General features: G+C 53.2%; 1 protein-coding gene across 3 annotated transcripts in view; it reads right to left on the bottom strand.

Moving 5' to 3' along the window:
- NOL4L (nucleolar protein 4 like) overlaps positions 1-18,506 on the bottom strand; it is a 123,451-nt gene that overhangs the window by 58,578 nt on the left and 46,367 nt on the right. For all 3 annotated transcript variants that reach the window (XM_019748480.2, XM_019748479.2, XM_019748483.2), the window contains exons 2-4: positions 16,143-16,298; positions 10,016-10,127; positions 958-1,067 (exon numbers count right to left, since the gene is read on the bottom strand). In XM_019748480.2, the coding sequence (XP_019604039.1) occupies positions 958-1,067; positions 10,016-10,127; positions 16,143-16,298 (378 nt within the window). The remainder of the gene's footprint in view (positions 1-957; positions 1,068-10,015; positions 10,128-16,142; positions 16,299-18,506) is intronic.

Here is an 18,506-nt window from a genome sequence, read left to right as displayed (position 1 = left end):
CAAATCCTCAAACTGGGTGCCACAGCCCCAGATGCTACCTGAACACATCCTGCTGCATCACCTTGGAGCTGGCCATGGAGCCATCCACCCTCCCTACCCCCATGACAACACAAGCGCAGGTTGTCAAGGAGACCAGCAATGAGAGAAACAGCATGCATTCAGGGCTAGAAATCAGACTTTCAATGAAAGAACCCATTCCCCTGGTCAGGCCACAAAGATATGGTGAGTTCAGATGTCACACCAGATGAGGACACTTGAAGCTGGAGGTGCGAGATTATTACCGTGGTTTTAGGCAGTGGCGGAGGAAGGGAGTGAAACTCATTTGTCCTCCTTTGAAAGACAGTCAGGCTACTTGCTTTGCAAAGGCCTAGAAGGTGGACTGTGGGGAGGCAGGCAAGAGTGGTTTTCTTTTAATAGCCCGTTTCCACGGTGCCTGACAACGCTTGGCAATCCACTCTGGGGAGTCTTGGACAGCCAGGGGCCTTATCTTACTCGGGCCACCCGCCAAAGCCCATCCTCCTGGCCTGTCTGGGCCCCCAGAGTGACAGAGGCCACAGGCTGGAGGCCAGGACCCCCCTCTTTCATCTCCCTGGGGAAAGGAGGTGAGTGACGTAGCAGACAAAGGGCAGAACAGAGAGAGAACCACCCAGGAGCCAAGGTCTGCAGCTCTTACTGTCCCCCTCCCATCCTTGCCCTTGGGGAAAGTTTTGTGAAGCTTGAGCTCCCTGGGTTTCACTGAAGACCCGGCAAGTCTGTCTGCCCAGCAGACCCTCTAACTAGGAACACATTCTTTCCCTCCCCTCTCAGCTTGGACTGCACAACCCAGATAACGAGATAAGGGCCTCTTTGATTTCCAGTGTGTTTACACAGGCTGTGGCCCCACATCTTGGAAAGGATCAACCACAAGCAGGCAGGTTAGGACGCCTCCAGGTGGGGTGAAGGGGCCAGACGTCTTACCTGCTCCTGGGAATTCATCACCCGCAACTTCATCTGCTTCAGGTACGTGGAGGTGAGGGGCATGTTGTAATCGATAATCCCGGAGACCAGAGGAGAGGCAGGCTCGTTTTCTGGCAGAAAGAACCAAAGGAACCTTTTAGTCTGTGCTGTGGGCCACCAGCGCTGCAGCACACCCTGTCACCCACACGGAGAACTCAACACAGAGCCAAAGGTCGCAAACTGGGGGTTCGCCCACCATACCTGGCCCGTAGGTGTGGACCGCATGGAGCTGCAAATACTTTTCATTTAGGTGCCAGTGTTTTGTGTGTGTTTTTCATTAAAAAAATGTTCAATTACAGTTGACATTCGATACTATATTAGTTTCAGGTGTACAGCATAGTGGTTAGACAGTTATATAATTTATGAAGTGATCCTCCGATAAGTCTAGTACCCACCCAGGTGCTAGAGTTTAATAAGAGAGTTCACATTTAAAAAAATGAGGGGTATTTGGCTAGACAAATGGAAGGTCTGGCCACACAGGGGCTGTATTCCCACATGACAAACCACCACTGCCTTTCAAGACAGGTTGCGAGCTCTCCATTTTGCCACAGGCCCCACCATTCCCTATGGTATTTTACACTTTCACTCAGTTCTGATACTTGCTAGGCCCTTAAAGGCATTTATGTTCCCAACCCTGAGCTAAGCCTGCTCTCTTCCTGGTGCACACATGCCACCACCACCCCACCTCTCACCCCCATGTCATCCCCCCAAAAGCACCATCACTACCATATGGTTCACAGCTCTGGGCCAGGCCTCCATTACCACCCTCCCCCTCCAAATTCTGGTTCCTCCTTAATCACACAGAACATTGTTCCTCCCATTTATTGCTTTGTTGTCCTGAAGATCAAAGTAACTTATGTTCTTTTTGTAGAGAATGTGCAAAGTGTGGAAAGATGTAAAGAAAATTTTAAAAAACCCATAATTGCACTAAGCAGCTTGGCATATGCTTCTGTTTATTTTTTCCCTGTGATTTCTCTTCTTTATGTCCTTGATATCATAATGAACACAGAAAATTATAGTCTGCTTTACAAATTTTTTTTTGCTTAACGTTTTGTCATAGGCATTTCCCCCACCATCAAAAATCTTGTTTTCCTTTACAAATATGATTTTTATAGCTGTGTCCTATTTTAGCAGTTTACTTAAGTCATTCCCTTATGATTGGCTATCTATGTTGTTTCCTATTGGAGGCTGTTATAAACAACACTGTAAGGAACATCTCTGAGCATGGATATTGGCTCAAATTTGTGATCATTTCCTTTTTAGAACAGATTCCAAGAAATGGAATTCGTGAGTCAAAGGGTAGGGATATTTGGTAACTCTTGAAATCCCTAGTAAAGCTGCCTTCTACAAAAGCTGCTGCCATGGACACTGCCCAGCCATCGGTTCTGCATCTTAGGGGCCACTGTAGGTGGCACACAGGACAGACGAAAATGGTACAGGAATAAGGAAGACGGGGAGCATGATTAAAAGGGAGACTGTCACCTCTCTCCCCAGTCCAATTTCCCCTTCAGATGTCTCCTGTTATGACCAAGCTTGAAACCCTGAAGTCACCTGTTGGGACCTGTCACACTGAGTGATGGCTCATTTTAATCTCCTGACCCTGCTTCTCCCTCTGCCTGGGGAAATAGTCTTGGTTACTTGTTCTCGGACTTCCTCCTCCTTCTCCCTCCAAGGCTCCAGGCCTTTGATTCAAAGTTCCCCCTAGTGCCTGGTTCTGTTCATGGGCTGGGACTTGAGTATGTAAGCAGGACTAGCTGAAGCCTGCCCTCCACCGTCACCACCGTACCCAAAAGATAGGCTGAAGGCGAAGTGAGCGACAGGGCCAAGGTAGAGGAATGCAGAGGATATGCAAGGTGATTTGCTAAACCTGCTGCTTCAGAGCTGGAGCCCAAGCCAGAAAGGCCCCTGCAACCTTGAAAACACTATTCTGAGTGAAAAGATGCCAGACACAAAAGGATAAATACTGTGTGATTCCACTTATATGGAATATCTAGAAGAGACATATTCATAGAAACTGAAAGAATAGAATAGATGAGGGACAAGGGTGGGGGGATGGGAAGTTACTGCTTCATGGGGACACACTTTCAGTTTGGGGTGATGAAAAGGTTTTGGAAATAGTGGTGATGGTTGCTCAACAGAGTGAATATAACTAACGCCACTGAATTGTACACATAAGAATTAATAACATAGCAAGTTTTACATCATAAATATTTTACCATAACAAGGAAAAAAGAACTCTGCAAACAAAGGGGAAAAAACTACCCAAAGGGGAGAAGGGACGTGCCTACTTGGCAAGGATAGAAATAGCCCTGCAGGAAACAGGGTCCACGTAGACTGGGCCTGGGAACTAGGGGTGCTGTTTGGAGGTGATATACATGTCTGGTGACTGCACGGCTTAATTAACATTTCTTACATTGTATACAAATTCAGAACTTTGTTTAGCTTTCTAAAGCTATGTTGTCAAACAGAAATTTTGTGTTCTTTGAGGAACATTCTTGTTCTTTGAGGAAGAAGTAAATGTCACTACTACAATGTCTCAGAAACTGGCTTAAAATGGACCAAACTTTTTCTTTTTTTTTTTCCAGACAATTCCTCTTGGTTCGATGGCAGAGGGGTTCTCTGAGACAAATGAACACTGGCCCCTGTGGCACAGACGCCTGGTGCTGAGGGGAAACTAAACTGTGTTTTTGGGTCCTCGTGACCTCTTCTCCTTGCTGTCCCATCATCAACCCAGACTTGACCTCCTTAAACCCAGGGGCATGTTGGGACCTGCCCCCCCACCAAAAAAATCCATGGTTGGATGCCGTATATGACAACACTGAGATGGTGTCTCTCAAAAGAGCCACAGTTTCTGTTTTCGGATCATGGGTCTTCAGGTGGAAAATTCTGCTGTTTCCATTTAATTTCCTCGAAGATGGGGTTGTCTGGTGACAAACTGTTAGACAACATGGTACGTGAGAAGCCCCCCTCCCCACCTAAGGGACCCCGGTCAGAGCCACAAATGACAACTTCACCAGGTATCATGGTGACTCTTGGTGTTCGGTCATCCATGGAGGCTGAGCGCTATGTTCTTTTATTGATGGTCACCCATGTCCCTCCTGAAATGCCATGGCTGCATATGAGAAGGTCTTTTTAATAAAGCCCGGTACAGCTTGGTTTAGAAAAAAAACAAAACAACAACAACAAACAGTGGCTGGGACGGTGCTCTTGGAAGGTGGGAGAAGGGCTCTTCCTTGCCCTGTTCCCTCCCCAGCAAACCCACAGACCAGAAACTGCTTTTGGTGCCCAGAGGTGACCCAGGACGGCTCGAGAAGAGGAGGCAGGATGCCCTTGTCTGGGGAAGCTGGGACATCCTGAACCACGTGCTCACATCCATCAGAGGTCGGTGTGCAGTGAAATGTTCCCATCTGCAGTTCCAGAAGTGAGAGTTCTGTGGGGGAGACAGGACCTTGGCGGGCAGGGAACATTCCAGGTGAGGGAATGCTCCAGGGAGCTGACTGTGGGAGGTCAGAGCTTGGCCACAGCACAGTCAAGTGGAAGGCAAGCCGGGTTTTCTTCAGTGGGGAGTCCCCACGGCTCTGGAGGCAATAAATGCCACACAGAGAGCATCAGCTTAGTAGGAAAGAGGCAAGGAGCAGGCAGGCCTGCAGGCGCTCACAGGTGAGACAAATGCCAGGATGGGGGCTGAGCTGAAATGGACACATGAACGAGGAAAAGTGGCTTCTGTGGACTCTGCTGAGACAGGCCAGGCTCCTGCTGTGGTCAACACATGCAGTGGCTGTGGAGACAGAGTCCCAGAGAGCAGTTTCCAGGCTCTCGGCCTCACGTGGAAAGGTGCTGGCTCCGGTAGTAGATGGCCGTCAGCTGTGGCTGGTTGGCCGTCAGCTGTAACCCTTGAGCCATTGGCCGCTAATATAACTGCCGCGGTTGTGCTGGGGAGTCGAGTCAAGGAGAGTGGTTGGTCGGTTGGCAGAAAAGCAGACAGCAGGTCGCACATCATGTGAATCCAGCCTCCAGTGAGACCGTGGTGGTATGACTCCCCTACCTACGGCTCCGTGGGTGTTCCTTTTTGGCCTCACCATATCCTGCGTTCTTATGTGGGGAGCAGAAGCAGAGACCCCGCAGGCCGCCCTGCACGACAGTGGCCATGCTTGAGCCACCACAAATAACCTGATACCATTGGTGAGTTAGGAGCTAGCAAGGGTCATGGAGTTGAAATAATCCAGCAGGTCGCTGGTGACAAAAGCAGAGGAATTACCCAAAGAAATGTTTCAACACCTCTTTGCCAAGGAAAACTGAAACCAGCCCAAACACAAGACCTAGTTTTACAGGCCTTGAAGATAATCAGCAATGCAGAGTCTTTACCCAGGCCACACCTCGCAGGCAGGCGAGCCCAGCGCTGACCCCCACAGCTGGGCTCCAATGGCATTCATTAATCAAGGTAAATCTCAACTGAGGCGGTGGCCTTCGCTCCTCCAGGTGGAACACAAGGCGGTGGTTCTCATGATCTTTCACCTACAGAATGGAAGGACCCCTTGGTTCTGGGCACCTGTGGCAAGGACTGGGTGTTGAAGAATGCAGGGTCTCAGCTCCCGCTCCCCGCACAAGAACGCAGGACATGGTGAGGCCAAAAAGCAACACCCACAGAGCCATAGATAGGGGAGTCATACCACTATATTCTCGCTGGTGGCTGGTCGAGACACAAAAGCAAACATCCGCCAGTACCCCAACAGGGGGTCTTCCTGCACCCCCGTTTCACTGGCGGCCCGGGCAAGACACAGGAAGTAGGATCCACGTGATCCGCAATCAGCCACCAAAGCTTGCTAACCGCACTGGCTAGCCGCAATCCGCTGTCCGCTTCTCTGCCAATCAACCAACCCCTTCACGTAGCCACGCAGTTATATTAGTGGCTAATGGCTAACCGGTAACAGCTGATGGCCACCCAGCCACAGCGGATGGCCATCTGATTACAGCTGATGGCCATCTACTACCCGAGCCAGCACCTTTCCACGTGAGGCCGAGAGCCTGGAAACTGCTCTCTGGGGCTCTGTCCCCACAAAGGATGTGTGCATGATGAAGGCCTGCTACAGAGGAGCCCCGAGACCAGCTCCTCATGGGTCTCGGATTTGAAAACAAAATTGAGGGCTGGGGCAAGCCAGAGGTGATTTAAAAAACAACCACCAAAACCCTCTGTAGGAGAGAAATAAATCAGTGGCTCAGCAAGTGTTCAAGGAGCACCGATGTGTGTGCTTTCGGGGTGGGGCAGGTGGGGCAGCCCAGTAGGTACAGTCCCTGCGCTCAGCAGGGTGGGACTGACGGCAAGTCCATTAGAGCTCAGAGGAGGAAGAGTTCAAGGCAGCTTTGTGAAGAAAGGATCTGAACCGGACTTATGTTCAATCACTCAGCTGACAGCTACTTAGCACTTGCCAGGACCTCCTCGCAGACACTCCTGCTTGATGCTCCCACAAACTCCACAAAGTGTGTGCTGGTATCAATACTTCCTTTTATAGAGGAGGCAACAGTGCATGGAGAGGCTATGCAATCTCCCCACGTCACCCAGCAAGTGAGGGGGAGAGCTGGGAGAGGACAGGCCAGCAAGCGGGCCAGCAAATATTTTGTCACATCAGAGAAAACAGAATGTGCCCCCTGAGGCTCCTCTCCTCAGAAGCCAGGGCTGGTCTGACGGCCCACTGGTTCTCATTCTCTGTCTGCTTTCCACCTGGCTCAGGGGCTGGTGGAAGAGGAGCGTGGAGCCTGGAGGCCCTGGAATTTCCCATCCTTGGACTTCCTGATCCTCAGCAGCCTCCTTTGTTTGTGCTCCTGGCGCTGGGGGAGGGTCTGGGACTGTCCAGGCCCCCACACTCTGACGGGACAAACCGCTAAGCAGGGGAGGCTGCTTTGCTTCCTCTCTTTCTTTTTAACACGAGGCCAGGAAGCGAAGCATTCTCCCAACAGCCCCTCGAGAAGTCTCCATCCTGTTCCCTGTCCCCCTCCTGCCCCACCTTCCTGGGACAGGAACCCGGGGGCCTGACTCTGGGGCCAGGGGCAGGTTCTGATTTCCCTGCAGGCAGGCGGGAGGAGGAGGAGAGAGGGTTGGCATGGCAGGAGTGCCTGTGAAAAAGGGGTCGGTGTAGCTGACCGCATCATCCAGAGAGACTAGCATGGTAGGCGGCAATAAAATCCCCAGGCTCTCAGGTGGGGCAGAAGGGAGAATGCCAGCTGGCGAGTGTGGTCCAGGCAGCTAATGCCTCTGCCCATGGAGCAGACAGGGGAGCCTTTCAGACGCTAAGGCTCTCTCTCCACTGGCAGCTTCCAAAAACCAAACCCTTCCCCTTTGCCCAGCATTCAGCTTATGGACCCAGGGTGTTCACCTGGGGTGACAAACCATGTGTCTCCCCACAGGGCCACCTGGACACTGGCAGTCTTGAGTCTGGGCTCCTTGTGTAACAACATGGGAGACAGGCTGATGTTGCCCAGGCACCCACTGCACCAGGCACCCAATAGAATGCGGCCGTTTAATTCAGCGGCATCCTCATGACCGCCTGGAGAGAGGTTTACTCCCATTTTGCTGATGAGAAGATAAATCCGCCTGCCTTCTGGGGACGTTGGACCAATCGTTTCTCGACAACACCTTTCTGTGCCTCATTTCCTCGGCTGTAAACCGGGATGGATACCTCATAGGCTCGCAAGAGCTGTTATGAGCAGATGAGGTTCAGAGAGGTCCCCTAACCTGCTGAGGGACACACAGCACGGAAGAGGGTGGCACACCCAGGCCTGCCTGACCCCAAGCCCATGCCCTTCCATGGGCCATGCTGCCTCCTGCTCTCCTGGTATCTCTTCCCCTCTCTGCATGAGAAGCTCTGCTCTTGGGGACAGAGAAGTGGCATTCCACCCAAGGATAGGCAAAGCACAACCTCTCTCCACCTGCCCTTTGTCCTGCCTGGAGCAAGCCCCTGGAAAGAGAGGCTCCACACCAGAGCTCACAGAGCTGGTTTATATTCTAGGCCACTCCTTCCTGGCTGTGTGCTCTTTCCCTCTCCACCTCCCTCCCTTCCACCTCCCTCCCTTCCACCTCTTCCCTCCTTCTACCCTGGGGTGGGGGCACCATGGTGGCAGCATGAAAAAGAAACAGGCTGCTGCTGTGCTGGCATCACCCTTCCAACCATGCGGAAGCCCACAGATGAGGAGGAGTGGGGCTACACCCCTGGAGACCTCACAGCCTTCTCTCTAAGGAGTGGGGGAGGTGAGAATGCCCTCCACACCAGCAGGAAGGAAGGAAGCAGCAGAGATGGAGCCTGCAGACACCCCAGAGTAGCCCACAAATGCGGGGCCCTCTTGGCCTCGCCTCTGCTCCCCCAGGCAAATGGTTTCTGTATCTGACTATGCCAGTTGCTATGGAAATGATTAGGACAGAACAGGACGGGATAGGCTGATGGATGGACAGAGAGACCAGGAAGCTGCCACCAAGGCATGCACCCTTGGGGCCCAGACCTGGGCAGGGTGGGGAATGCAGCAGGGAGAGCCTTCGTGGCCCAACTGTAGGTACTAAATGGCCCAGGGGTTGCAGCTGGTGAGCTAGGGCCAGGCCGTGTGGGGCAGGGGCCTCACTCCGGCATCCAACATGATCACAGTAACTGCAACAGCCGCAGCTCACTCCTGCATGGTAGCCATGTGCCAGGTACAGGGATTAACCCTCAAATCTCAGCCCCTGAGATGGGTACCATAATTAACCCCATTTCGCAGAGGAGGAAACTAAAGCTCAGAGAGATGAAGTCACTGGTTCAGGACACACAGCTATTGAGCAGCAGAGCTGGAATTTGAACCCATTCAGTGTGGCCCTGGAGCCCCGATCTTAAACCCGGAACCCAGCACTTATTAGGGATTAACTAGATTTGTTTCTGTGCCTCGAGCTTTAGAAGCTATCTGATGTACCCGATGAAGCAGCCGTGGCCTAGCGGCCCCCATGGACAGGAAAGCCTCTGGAGCTGATGAGTTGGCTGGTGTCAGAAGTTGCTCGCGTGAATCAGGGATAACCAACATGAGAGGGAAACCCCAGGTGATGCCTGTGCTCCAGTTCCTCTGTGGTCACCTACCTACGCAGGCTTCACTGTAGATTTTCTCTTTCCCAGATTTGGAGGATCCCACCCAAGTAAACAGGTCGCCCTTCATTCCAAGTCTATTCCCATCCTCAGGCAAAACACCCATGGACTTCAGCAGGCTTGAGGCCCAGGAGCAGCCCAGAAGCCCTAATAAATCGCCCACCTGGGCACCATTTCTCAGGGCAGAGTTATATCACACCAGCCAAATGTACTGGCCCATCTTACTGTGCCAAAGCCATGTGGGAATAGATGGGCCTGAGGGTTACTGGACGGCTCTGGGGACATTTAGGTTAGGGGTGTGGGGATACTGAAGCGAGGGTCCTTGCTGCATCTCCCTGGGTAGGGAAGAGCTGGGGAGCATGGATATTAGGCCAAGGAAACAACTTTGGCTGGTCACAAGTGCTCTGGGCATTTTATATTCTAACCCATTCCCTAGATTTCCTGGCTGTGTTCAGGGAGGACCTACTAGTAGCAGGTATGTGGCTACAGGGTAGGAGGGTACACACAGCGAGGGCTGTGCTCCTGTCCTCTGGAAGCTTACAGTTGGGTGAGACCAAACCCATGTGGACACCGCCGAGGTGAGACCTGGATGGCAAGAATTACAGAGCTTAGGGAATGGGGTGAGGTGGCTATTTCCATCCGGAACCGTGATGGGAGAAGAGCATGTGACCTAGGCCTTGAAATGCAATAGGAATGTACTATTGGTTTTTGAATGAAACTGTACATTTGAAAAATAAAACCCAAAACGAGGCTCTCTGGGCAGCGCCGTGAACCCACACTGGCCTCTGGGAATTGTGACAATGACTGGGTGTGCACTTCCCTATCTGTGCCTGCAAAGGGCAGGCCCTTCTGGTGGGAGAGCCTCTCCTGGCACCGCCTCCCCCTCTGTGAGCTTCCAACACGTCTGCCTCCTCCCCTACCTTTGGGCTCCAGGCCGTTGGAATTAAAGTGCATTCTCTTCTGACACTCCGTGCAGCTCATCAGGAACCGGGTCACAGCCTCTCGTGGAAGGAAGGCGTAGGTCTCCGCGATCTGGGGGAGAGAGGAGGTTGCGTGTTACATGGATCTGTGGGGAAGCACTTAGTCACCGGGTCACAAAGGGCTGTGATTTGGTGGCAGGCCCTTGCCAAGGAAGGGCAGGGATTTGAGGAGCAAGGGGTAGGTGTCCTCGATTCTCAGCCATGGAAATGAGTCAGGACTTTTGCAGAAAACGATTTGTTTTAAAAATTAGAATAGAAGAGCTTAAAAATTTAAAAAGCAAAGCATTTAAACATCATCTAGTCTTTCACTTATATTCTAGTAAGTAATATTCCTCTCAGAACATTTTATTGCTGCTACTGAAAAATGAGCTTATAAACATTGCTCTAGGGTAAGATGAAACAATTCCCCTCTTAGGGATGAATAAACTGAGACCTGCTTAATAAATCCACAGGCTCTGGGCCTAAAAACAGAATCCAAAGTTCTATCTGCAAGCTATTTCCTGCCATAACTCACAGATCTAGAACCTTTTTAGGGAGATCTCTGACAGGCTGATGCCAAGGGATCGTATTTTTCAAACTAGACAGGCTCTTAGGGACCCCGTTGTTCCAGGTGAGGTCATGAGGCACAGAGAGGTGAACCCATTTGCCCAAGGTCACACAGCTCTTTCGAGGCAGTGCCAGACTAAAGCCCATCCTCCAGGTCACACCACCCCATATCTGCCTCCAGAAGGAATACAAGAAAGAGGTTGGGTAGGGGAGTAGGGAAAAAGGGGGTGTGGGCCCAGAAGCCCAGCCCTCTCCTCTAGCTCTGGGTTTTGGGAAACCCACTGGCCCTGGTATGGCTGCCTGAGGGGCCCAGAGGTTCCCTGGGCTGAGGCCAGTAGCTCCCCAGTTGCTGGATTTTGCACATTTCCCGGAGCCCAGGCCCTTCCGCTCCTCTCCACTAAGGGGCAGCATCACCTCAGTATTCCACTCTCCTCGCCGCAGCCCAGCTGGGAAAGTTGGCTGAGGACGCTGGTCAGCCCACAGGCCGCGGGGGCTGCTCTTCAGGACAAACCCGGTCTGCACCTTCGGGATGCATAAGTGCCCTGCTTCATCTCTTTGGTGGCCAGGAGGTGCGGTAGGGTAGGTGGAATGGGTGGGGTGGGGTGGGGTGGGGTGGGTTGGGGGATATAAGAGGCCCAGGGAATCTCCAGGCTGTGGGCAGGCCTCAGAGGACCAGCTCAGGCTGTACTCCCAACTCAGTGGGCCTTTGAGCTCCAGGGGCCACTCCTGTCTGGCAGCCAGCTGCAAACGCTGAGTAATTTTGGTGACACAATTGTTATTTCTCAGCTGATTTGATGCTCTGCGGAGCAGGCAAGCTCCTTGATGAGTTATCTCCCTTCCAAATGCCCTATCTGATTGCCTTCCACTGGAGGTCAGGGACAAGGGCAAAACCCTGGTCTCTGATTGGAGCCGGTAGGTGGGAGGGTGCTCGTGTGCCTGTCCTTGGATATTAGGGTTGAGGGATGGGGGCGTTCTTGCCACCCACATGGACATCTTCATCCCAGCCCAGAACTGCCTGGAACTCTTAGGGAAGGCATGTACCTCTTAGGCCTGTGGGGTTGGGAGGGATGGGCCCTGCTGAAGGGCTGATGGCTGCAGGAGTAAACGGGCAAGAGGACAGGGTGCCTGCTGGGCAAAGCAGAAGGATGTGGCTGACCTGGGCCAACAGAAGACCTCACAGGTGCCCTGAGGTCCAGCATTCCAGGCCAGGCCTCAGAGGAACTGAGCAGAGGACTTGGGGAGGATGGTCGAAGTCTGCTGGGTAAAGGAGGGAAGGTTCATAGCATAGGCACAGCTCTACTTCACTAGATGGAGCTCACCTGCCACTGGACAGAGGAACCATTTTTACAGGGCTCAGGGAGGGCCTTCCTGCTGCCCACAGCATGGGCAGAAGCCTTTCTTGCCACCTGGCCTGCTGAGGGTACAGGAATGTTTCCCATAGAGGGCTCTGACCAGGGGCTGGAATGGTGGCCACAGCTCCCCTGGCCTTGCAGGGACGCAGCAGTATGCAAAGGCCAGCTAGAGTGCCACATGCAGGGGGAGTGCTGGGTGTACCTCCTTTGCGCCTTGAGTCTCACCAGGGGACAGGCAAGGTGGACCAAAGGCAGGTAGGTGAGAAGTTCTTGGAGCTGTCTGATGGCCAGAGAAGGAAGCCCTGCCCTGCATGGCTGGAATGTCTGCAGCCTCGCTAAGAGCTCCCTGGGAAATCAGTAGAGTGGAGTCCAGCCCAGCTCTGTGCTGTTGTAGGGACCTGCATGGAAGAGGATACCTCCCCCGACCGGGGCCTACAACCTTCTGCGGGCATCTTTTGGTTCAGCCTCCTGGCTTGTCCACACGAGAAACAGAACCTCCATTCTGTTTGACTGCATGGATGCCCAGGGCCACCGGACCGCAGGATGAGTTGAAATGAGGAGGACTATCCCAAAGGATGCTTTAGTCACTAGCATGGTGGTTTTCAGATCGTTTTAGGGCTCTAGGCACTACTCTGGAAATAGACTCATGCTGAAGCCCAAAACATGAAACAGATAAAGATAGAGCTGCTGTGTTTAAGGAGGGGAAGCTCCAGGACCCGTCTGCACCCAGCATCCCTCAGTTGTTCTGGGCAGCCTGCTGCCTTGCTCTCCTCAGGGCCTCCTGCCTGGGCCCTGAGACCCATATGTGAATTTGCCTTTTACATTTTTCCTATTAGTAAAAACTGAGATAGATTTAGCTGGGAGGGACAGCAAAAGCTATTTGCAGAGTCGTTGACTTGTAAGGCCCCATTTCGCTCCCCAACTCAAAGGCCGACAGAGACAGATGAGGCCAATTGGGGGGATTTGCACCACTTCACAAGATCCTCCTTCTGCCCTGCGGGTGGATTAGCACATGGTGGGCCTGGAGCAGCTGCTGACCACATCTGGCCCCAATTCCAAAGTGGTCTGGGCAGCCAGATCCGGACTCGAACCCCATCTAGCCTACCAGCACCCTAGGAGAGAGGGAGGAAGCAAAGGGACTTACTCTAACCCAGATGAGTGCAGACACCAGAAAAGCCCATTGAAAAAAGACCAGTCTTCTGTTGGGGTTCAGCGAACTTTGTAGAATGGCTTGGAACCCTCCCCAGCCCCAGCATTGGCAGGATGCTCTGGGATCCTCTGCCCCTCAGGTCACATTGCATCTGAGGCAAAGTAAGGTAGGGGCTTTATGCACAAAGTGGGAATCCTCCTGCATTAGCCACTGTCAATGGCCATCTACCCCTGGCTCATATACTTCCCGCTTCAGAAAGATCATTTACCTAATCCTGACCCGTTGCTGAACAGTGGTAGGTGCTAGAAAGTTCTTTTTTCCACTGAAGAATGGGCCTCCTTTAATGCCCTAAACAAGTCTGCCCATCTTCTTTCCAGTCCCCTGCCTCCCACACACACCCTGGGCTTGTAAGGATCCGAAAGTCTCGGGTGTCCTAGAAACCACAAGTCCCAGGATTCAGGTTTGGCAAAATACACACAGACAGGTCCCCAAACCCCTCAGCCAAGGGCCTGATACAAACCCTTTGGTGTCAGGCTGTGCCCCTCTGCAGCCTTTGGCTCCTTTTCTACAGGCACGGAGGGGTGGGGGCCTCATGTCCCCTGGGCAAGGCTGAAGAGCTAGGCTTGGGTTGAGGAAATGAGAGCAGATGAAAAGAGGGGGACAAAAACATCCAGACACCACCTCCACCCCCAGAAAGGAAAAGGGTGGCATGAGAAGGGTGACAGATGGGGAAGGGGGGAAGGGAGAGGAGGTGCACAGGGGAGAAGGGAGGTTCGGAGGCCTCCTTGGCCTCACACCCACTGCAGGAGGGCCCTGGCCTGCTCCACTAAGCCTTGGCCCTGCTGCTGAAATTCCAGCTCTGTGCGCAGCCCAGCTGGCTCACCGCCAGTCATGTGCCAGCTCCAGGCTGGGCATCAGGAAGTGGGGCACGCGGCAGGCATATGGACAAGAAGCCAGAAGTGCAGAGCAAAGGGCTGGACGTCTGCTTGGCCCAGGGACACAAACGCTGCCAGGACCAGCCCAGGCCTGCCCTCTCGACAGCACGGAGGCCACAGCCCCTGGCCTTCATAAATATCCAGGGAGTGCCTGCAGGTGAGGCTTGGTGCTGGGTACCGAGTGGCCCAGGAATCACATGGTCTGGCTGGCCCAAGCCCATCTACCTGGAAAACAACAAGTTATTGGCCCAGCTGAGCGCGGGGGTTTGTAGAAAGGCAATATGTGTAGTGGTCAGGGTGCAGGCCCTGGGGCCAGTTGCCTGGCTCTGCATGTCAGCTGGGTGACCTCAGAGAGGTTGTACATCTCTCTGAGCCTCGTTTTCCTCATCTGTAAAATGGGGATAACATTAGCACCTGCTTCATACGTACAACCTTCATACGTGTGAAAGCTCAGAGAATTGCTGCATGGTAGGTGCTGAGCACAGGGCCTGGCACATGCTACTTGCCCAGCACTGGCAAATTTAATGCTGAGAAAATACGCTGGGTCTCACTGACACCAAGGGGCCCCATTGGCCCCAGCCTGGGTGTCCCTCCCTCTGCCCATGACTCTCTAGTGGAAATACCCTCAGAACTCCCTTCCCACAAGTTGTTTCCCACATGTACTGAGAAGCAGGAGGGGTGGGCCAGATGATATAATCATCTCTTGCATCCCTCAGCCCAACCCCCCATCTCTCAGAGGCCTCTGGCACAAGCGTTCATCCTTAAGACTCATTTAAGGCAAAGGCCATCTTCTGAGGTCAAGGACAAACCAGATTGTTGGATTTTTTAAAAATCAGGCCATATGGACACAAATTATAGACTTATAGACTTATACAGCCAACTCCACTGCAGTCCAAGGCTCTTTATACAGAAAACTTAACTTGGTGTGTGTGTGTGTGGGGGGGGGGTCACATTCTGCCTTGGGTGGAGAAGCACAGTCACAGAGGGGCAGGTTTCTTGGAAGCCACAGAGAAAGTCAACACATGAGGGCATGAGGGCACTGGCTGACTGCTACTCAGGTGCTGGGTGACCTTAGGCAGCTCAACTCTCTGGGTCTCCCTTTCCTTAACTGTGAAATGGGACCACAGTGCTTCCATGACAGGACTGGTATGGAACTTGAGTGAACATAAAGTGCTTGGCTTTACAGGTTTAGTGGTGGGTGCTGGACAAATGGGTCAGAGCTGTGCATAAGCCATAATGATGGGGGTCAAGAGGGGATGGGACCTGAACACAGGCAGGGCCCTCCCGCTTGGGCTACCATTCCCTCTACCTCCCCATGTTTGATGTTTCCCACCCCTAGCAATCTAGCTGTCTCTGCTCCCTTCTGCCTACCCAAAGCTTAGAATGCTGACTTACATGTCACCTTCTCCATGAAGCCCTCGGCTTAGCACAGTTTCTGGAGGTACCTTTGCTGAATGCCCAGGTACCGGGTTCTTGTTGCCTCAAAGAGAGTCTTGGAGACATTTCTGTTTCTCACGTCTTGGTTTTGCTCTCAGCCTCCCCACCCCAAATAGATTTGTGACGTCCTGGGGGGGTGGGGACCAAGTCCTCAGACTTCCCCTGGAGAACTCCCAGTACTGACTCCACAGAGTGGTAGGGGATAGAAAGAACTCACACATAGGAAGCACTCAGGACAAGCCTGGCACACAGTAAATGCCATGGAAGCACTTGCCCTTACGAATATTATTATTATCTAGCCACCCCAGCCCCCCATGGCCCCAGAACAGGCTGCCAGGGGCTGGGGGTGAGTGGAATGAGTGAGGCAGAGACCAGAGAGAAGAGGGCTTCCCTCCTGCCCTCATCCCTCTCCTCCCCCACAACCCCCTTCAACCTGCTTCTCCTTTGTGCTCAGACCGCAGAACCCGCCCCCTCGCCCAGTGAGCCATCTCTAGCTGCCATGCCCTTGCCCTGTGCCCCCTAGTCCCCAAAGGCCATTTCATCACGCCTCAGCTCTCTGCCCCACCCCCTGCCCAACATGTGCGGAGCTCATGGCCTCCTGCCAAGGCCTGGGGCTGCCAGCAGAGGCAAAGGGACAGGAATCTCACCGCTCGGTAGGTTTTCTTCTGCCCAGCGTGCTTGGGGGCTTTGCCTGGCTCCGCTGAGCTCTCCACATGCATCGAGTAGATGATGTCAAAGAAATCTTCCACCACAGCGACCCGCTTCAGAGAGATGCCCTCCGGCTCCGACAGGCCATCTGCCCCCTGTGAAAGGGTGGACAAGCTGTGTTACTGTCAGGGACGATGACGGCGGGGTGCGAGCTGGGCCCTCAGGCCGGGTGGTGGGTCGGGGGTGGGACAGTGCTGTTCCCTGGCCCCAAAAGGCCTCTGGTAGATCTGGGAGGCTGGGGGTAGAAGGAGACCGCTGAGAGGACCCCAGGGAAGGGGTAACAGAGTCAGGGTGGCTGCTGCTACTAAATCTACCAGAAACAATGGGCAGAGAATGACAACAACGAAAATACAAATTAAAAAACCAAGAGGCTCCATGTTCACAATTTCAGACAGATTGTGCCAGACTCAGGCGGGGAGCGCTTGAATCACACTGCTGTGCCAAGACCATCCTGGAAGTCTCTGGGGAGGGGGGAGTGCTAAATAGATGCGCCCATCAGGAGCTCGCCAATTAGCGGTAACCTTTCACTGTGGTCCTGGGCTGGGGTCCCAGGGGAACGGCTTGGATCACCTGGGTGACTCTTGCCTCCGCCCTGGCCTTTCAGAAAAGCTTTTCACCATTGCCTGCCCTGCCCACTCCAGCAGCTGAGCGCCAGCAACAGCACCAGGGCTCTTTGTGTGTGGAGATGTAGAGAATAACAGACATGAGGCCACATGGAGGTGGCAGGGCTATGTGAGCAGGGTGGCTGTGGGCCTCTTGCCCCGGCCTCTTATCAGGCTGACATGAGTGCTGTCAGCTGGCCCAAGAAAGGTGTGCCAGGATTGAGATGGGGTCCTGCACTAGCAAACTGCTGCTGCACAGACACCTGCCTTCTCCCACTAGTAGAGCTAGGAGGGTGGGGGTGGAAAACTGCAGGGTGTGAGGTGGGGGATGCAAGGATGGGGCAGGGTCCTTAAGGGAGCAGACTGCTGAGTGCCTTATTCGTAGGGTAAGGGTTACACACAGACTCAGCTATACCCAGCTCTCAGCCTTCATCTCCCTAAGGGGAAGACTGAAGGGCTCTGGGGGCTTCAAAGAGGAAGCTAAGGGGGGAGGCTTTGGGGAAAAGGAGGTAGGCTTTTCTCTAAAAATGCGTGAAACACAAATCTCCAAGACAATTCTTCCCCAAAGGATCCTGCTCAGGAACTGTCAGCTCTGTGAGGGTGTGGGCTTCACGGGTTGGCTCACAGCTGCCTCCCCAGCACCTAGAACAATGCCTGACACATAACAGGCTGAATAAGTAAGCACCAAATGACTGGTTATGAGTGGCAGCCAGGCAGTGTAGTGTAGACACACTCTTGCCCAGTTTGAATAAGTCCCCATCATTTAAGTGGCTGTGTGGCTCTGAGCAGTTATTTTGCTTCTCTGAGCCTCAGGTCCTTTATCTGGAAAATGGGGATAACAGAAGCACCTTCCCCACGAGCTACGAAGAGGAATGAATGAGATATATGTACAGCACTCAGCACCGAGCCCAGCCCAGAGGAGCTGCTGGATAAATATTGTCATTGAGAAGTGCTTTGCCATTTGCCGAGTTCCCCCCAGCGACGACAGGCTGGACATCGCAAGGAGCCTGGGAGGTCGTGAGGACCAGGGCCTGCCTGTGCTGTGGCGGCTGGGAAGCGGCAGAGCTGGCTCAGGACCTCAGGCTTTGTAGTTGGCGGAGAAGAGAGGCCGTGCTGAATGGGATCCTGGCCCACAACACATTCTGGCCACAGGCAGGGTTTGATTTTAACCAGCGACTTTCCCAATGTGCCACGATGGGCAAACAGGGTTGTCTCTTTGCCACCGATCTACTTGAGAGCAGCCGGGGATGACGGGACAGCTGGGATATAGGGTACTAAATCCTAGACAGCCAGCGGGCAGCATTCATGAGTGGTGACCGTGGTGGTGACCTCACCTGGCTCTGAACAGGCCCTCTTGCCAATGGCTTCCTTCCTGGTCAGGATCCATTTCAAGGGGGACTTCTCAGATAGCTTGCATCTTGGGGTGGGGTGGGGCAGGATGGTGTGTGTGTGTGTGTGTGTGCATGTGTGTAACTGCCTGCTCGTCCTGCTTCCTTGTGGTGCGACTGTGAGCAACCTCTTCAACCTCCCTGGGCTTCACTTATGAGATGAGCTATAAAATTCCATGACTCTTCTGCGTTTAAACTCTTCTCAGGAGTTACTGTTACCTCTTTCTCGGGGGTATCTGAAGTTCTGGGTAATTTGTAAATAGGGCTTCTCAGTGACTAACTCATTCACTAGCTGACTTGTAACTCCCCAGCA

Source organism: Rhinolophus sinicus, linkage group LG13 (genome assembly GCF_036562045.2).
Source record: "Rhinolophus sinicus isolate RSC01 linkage group LG13, ASM3656204v1, whole genome shotgun sequence".
Classification (NCBI taxonomy): Eukaryota; Metazoa; Chordata; class Mammalia; order Chiroptera; family Rhinolophidae; genus Rhinolophus; species Rhinolophus sinicus.
Note: the sequence above shows the minus strand (reverse complement) of the source record. Positions and strands in the feature narration are given on the sequence as shown.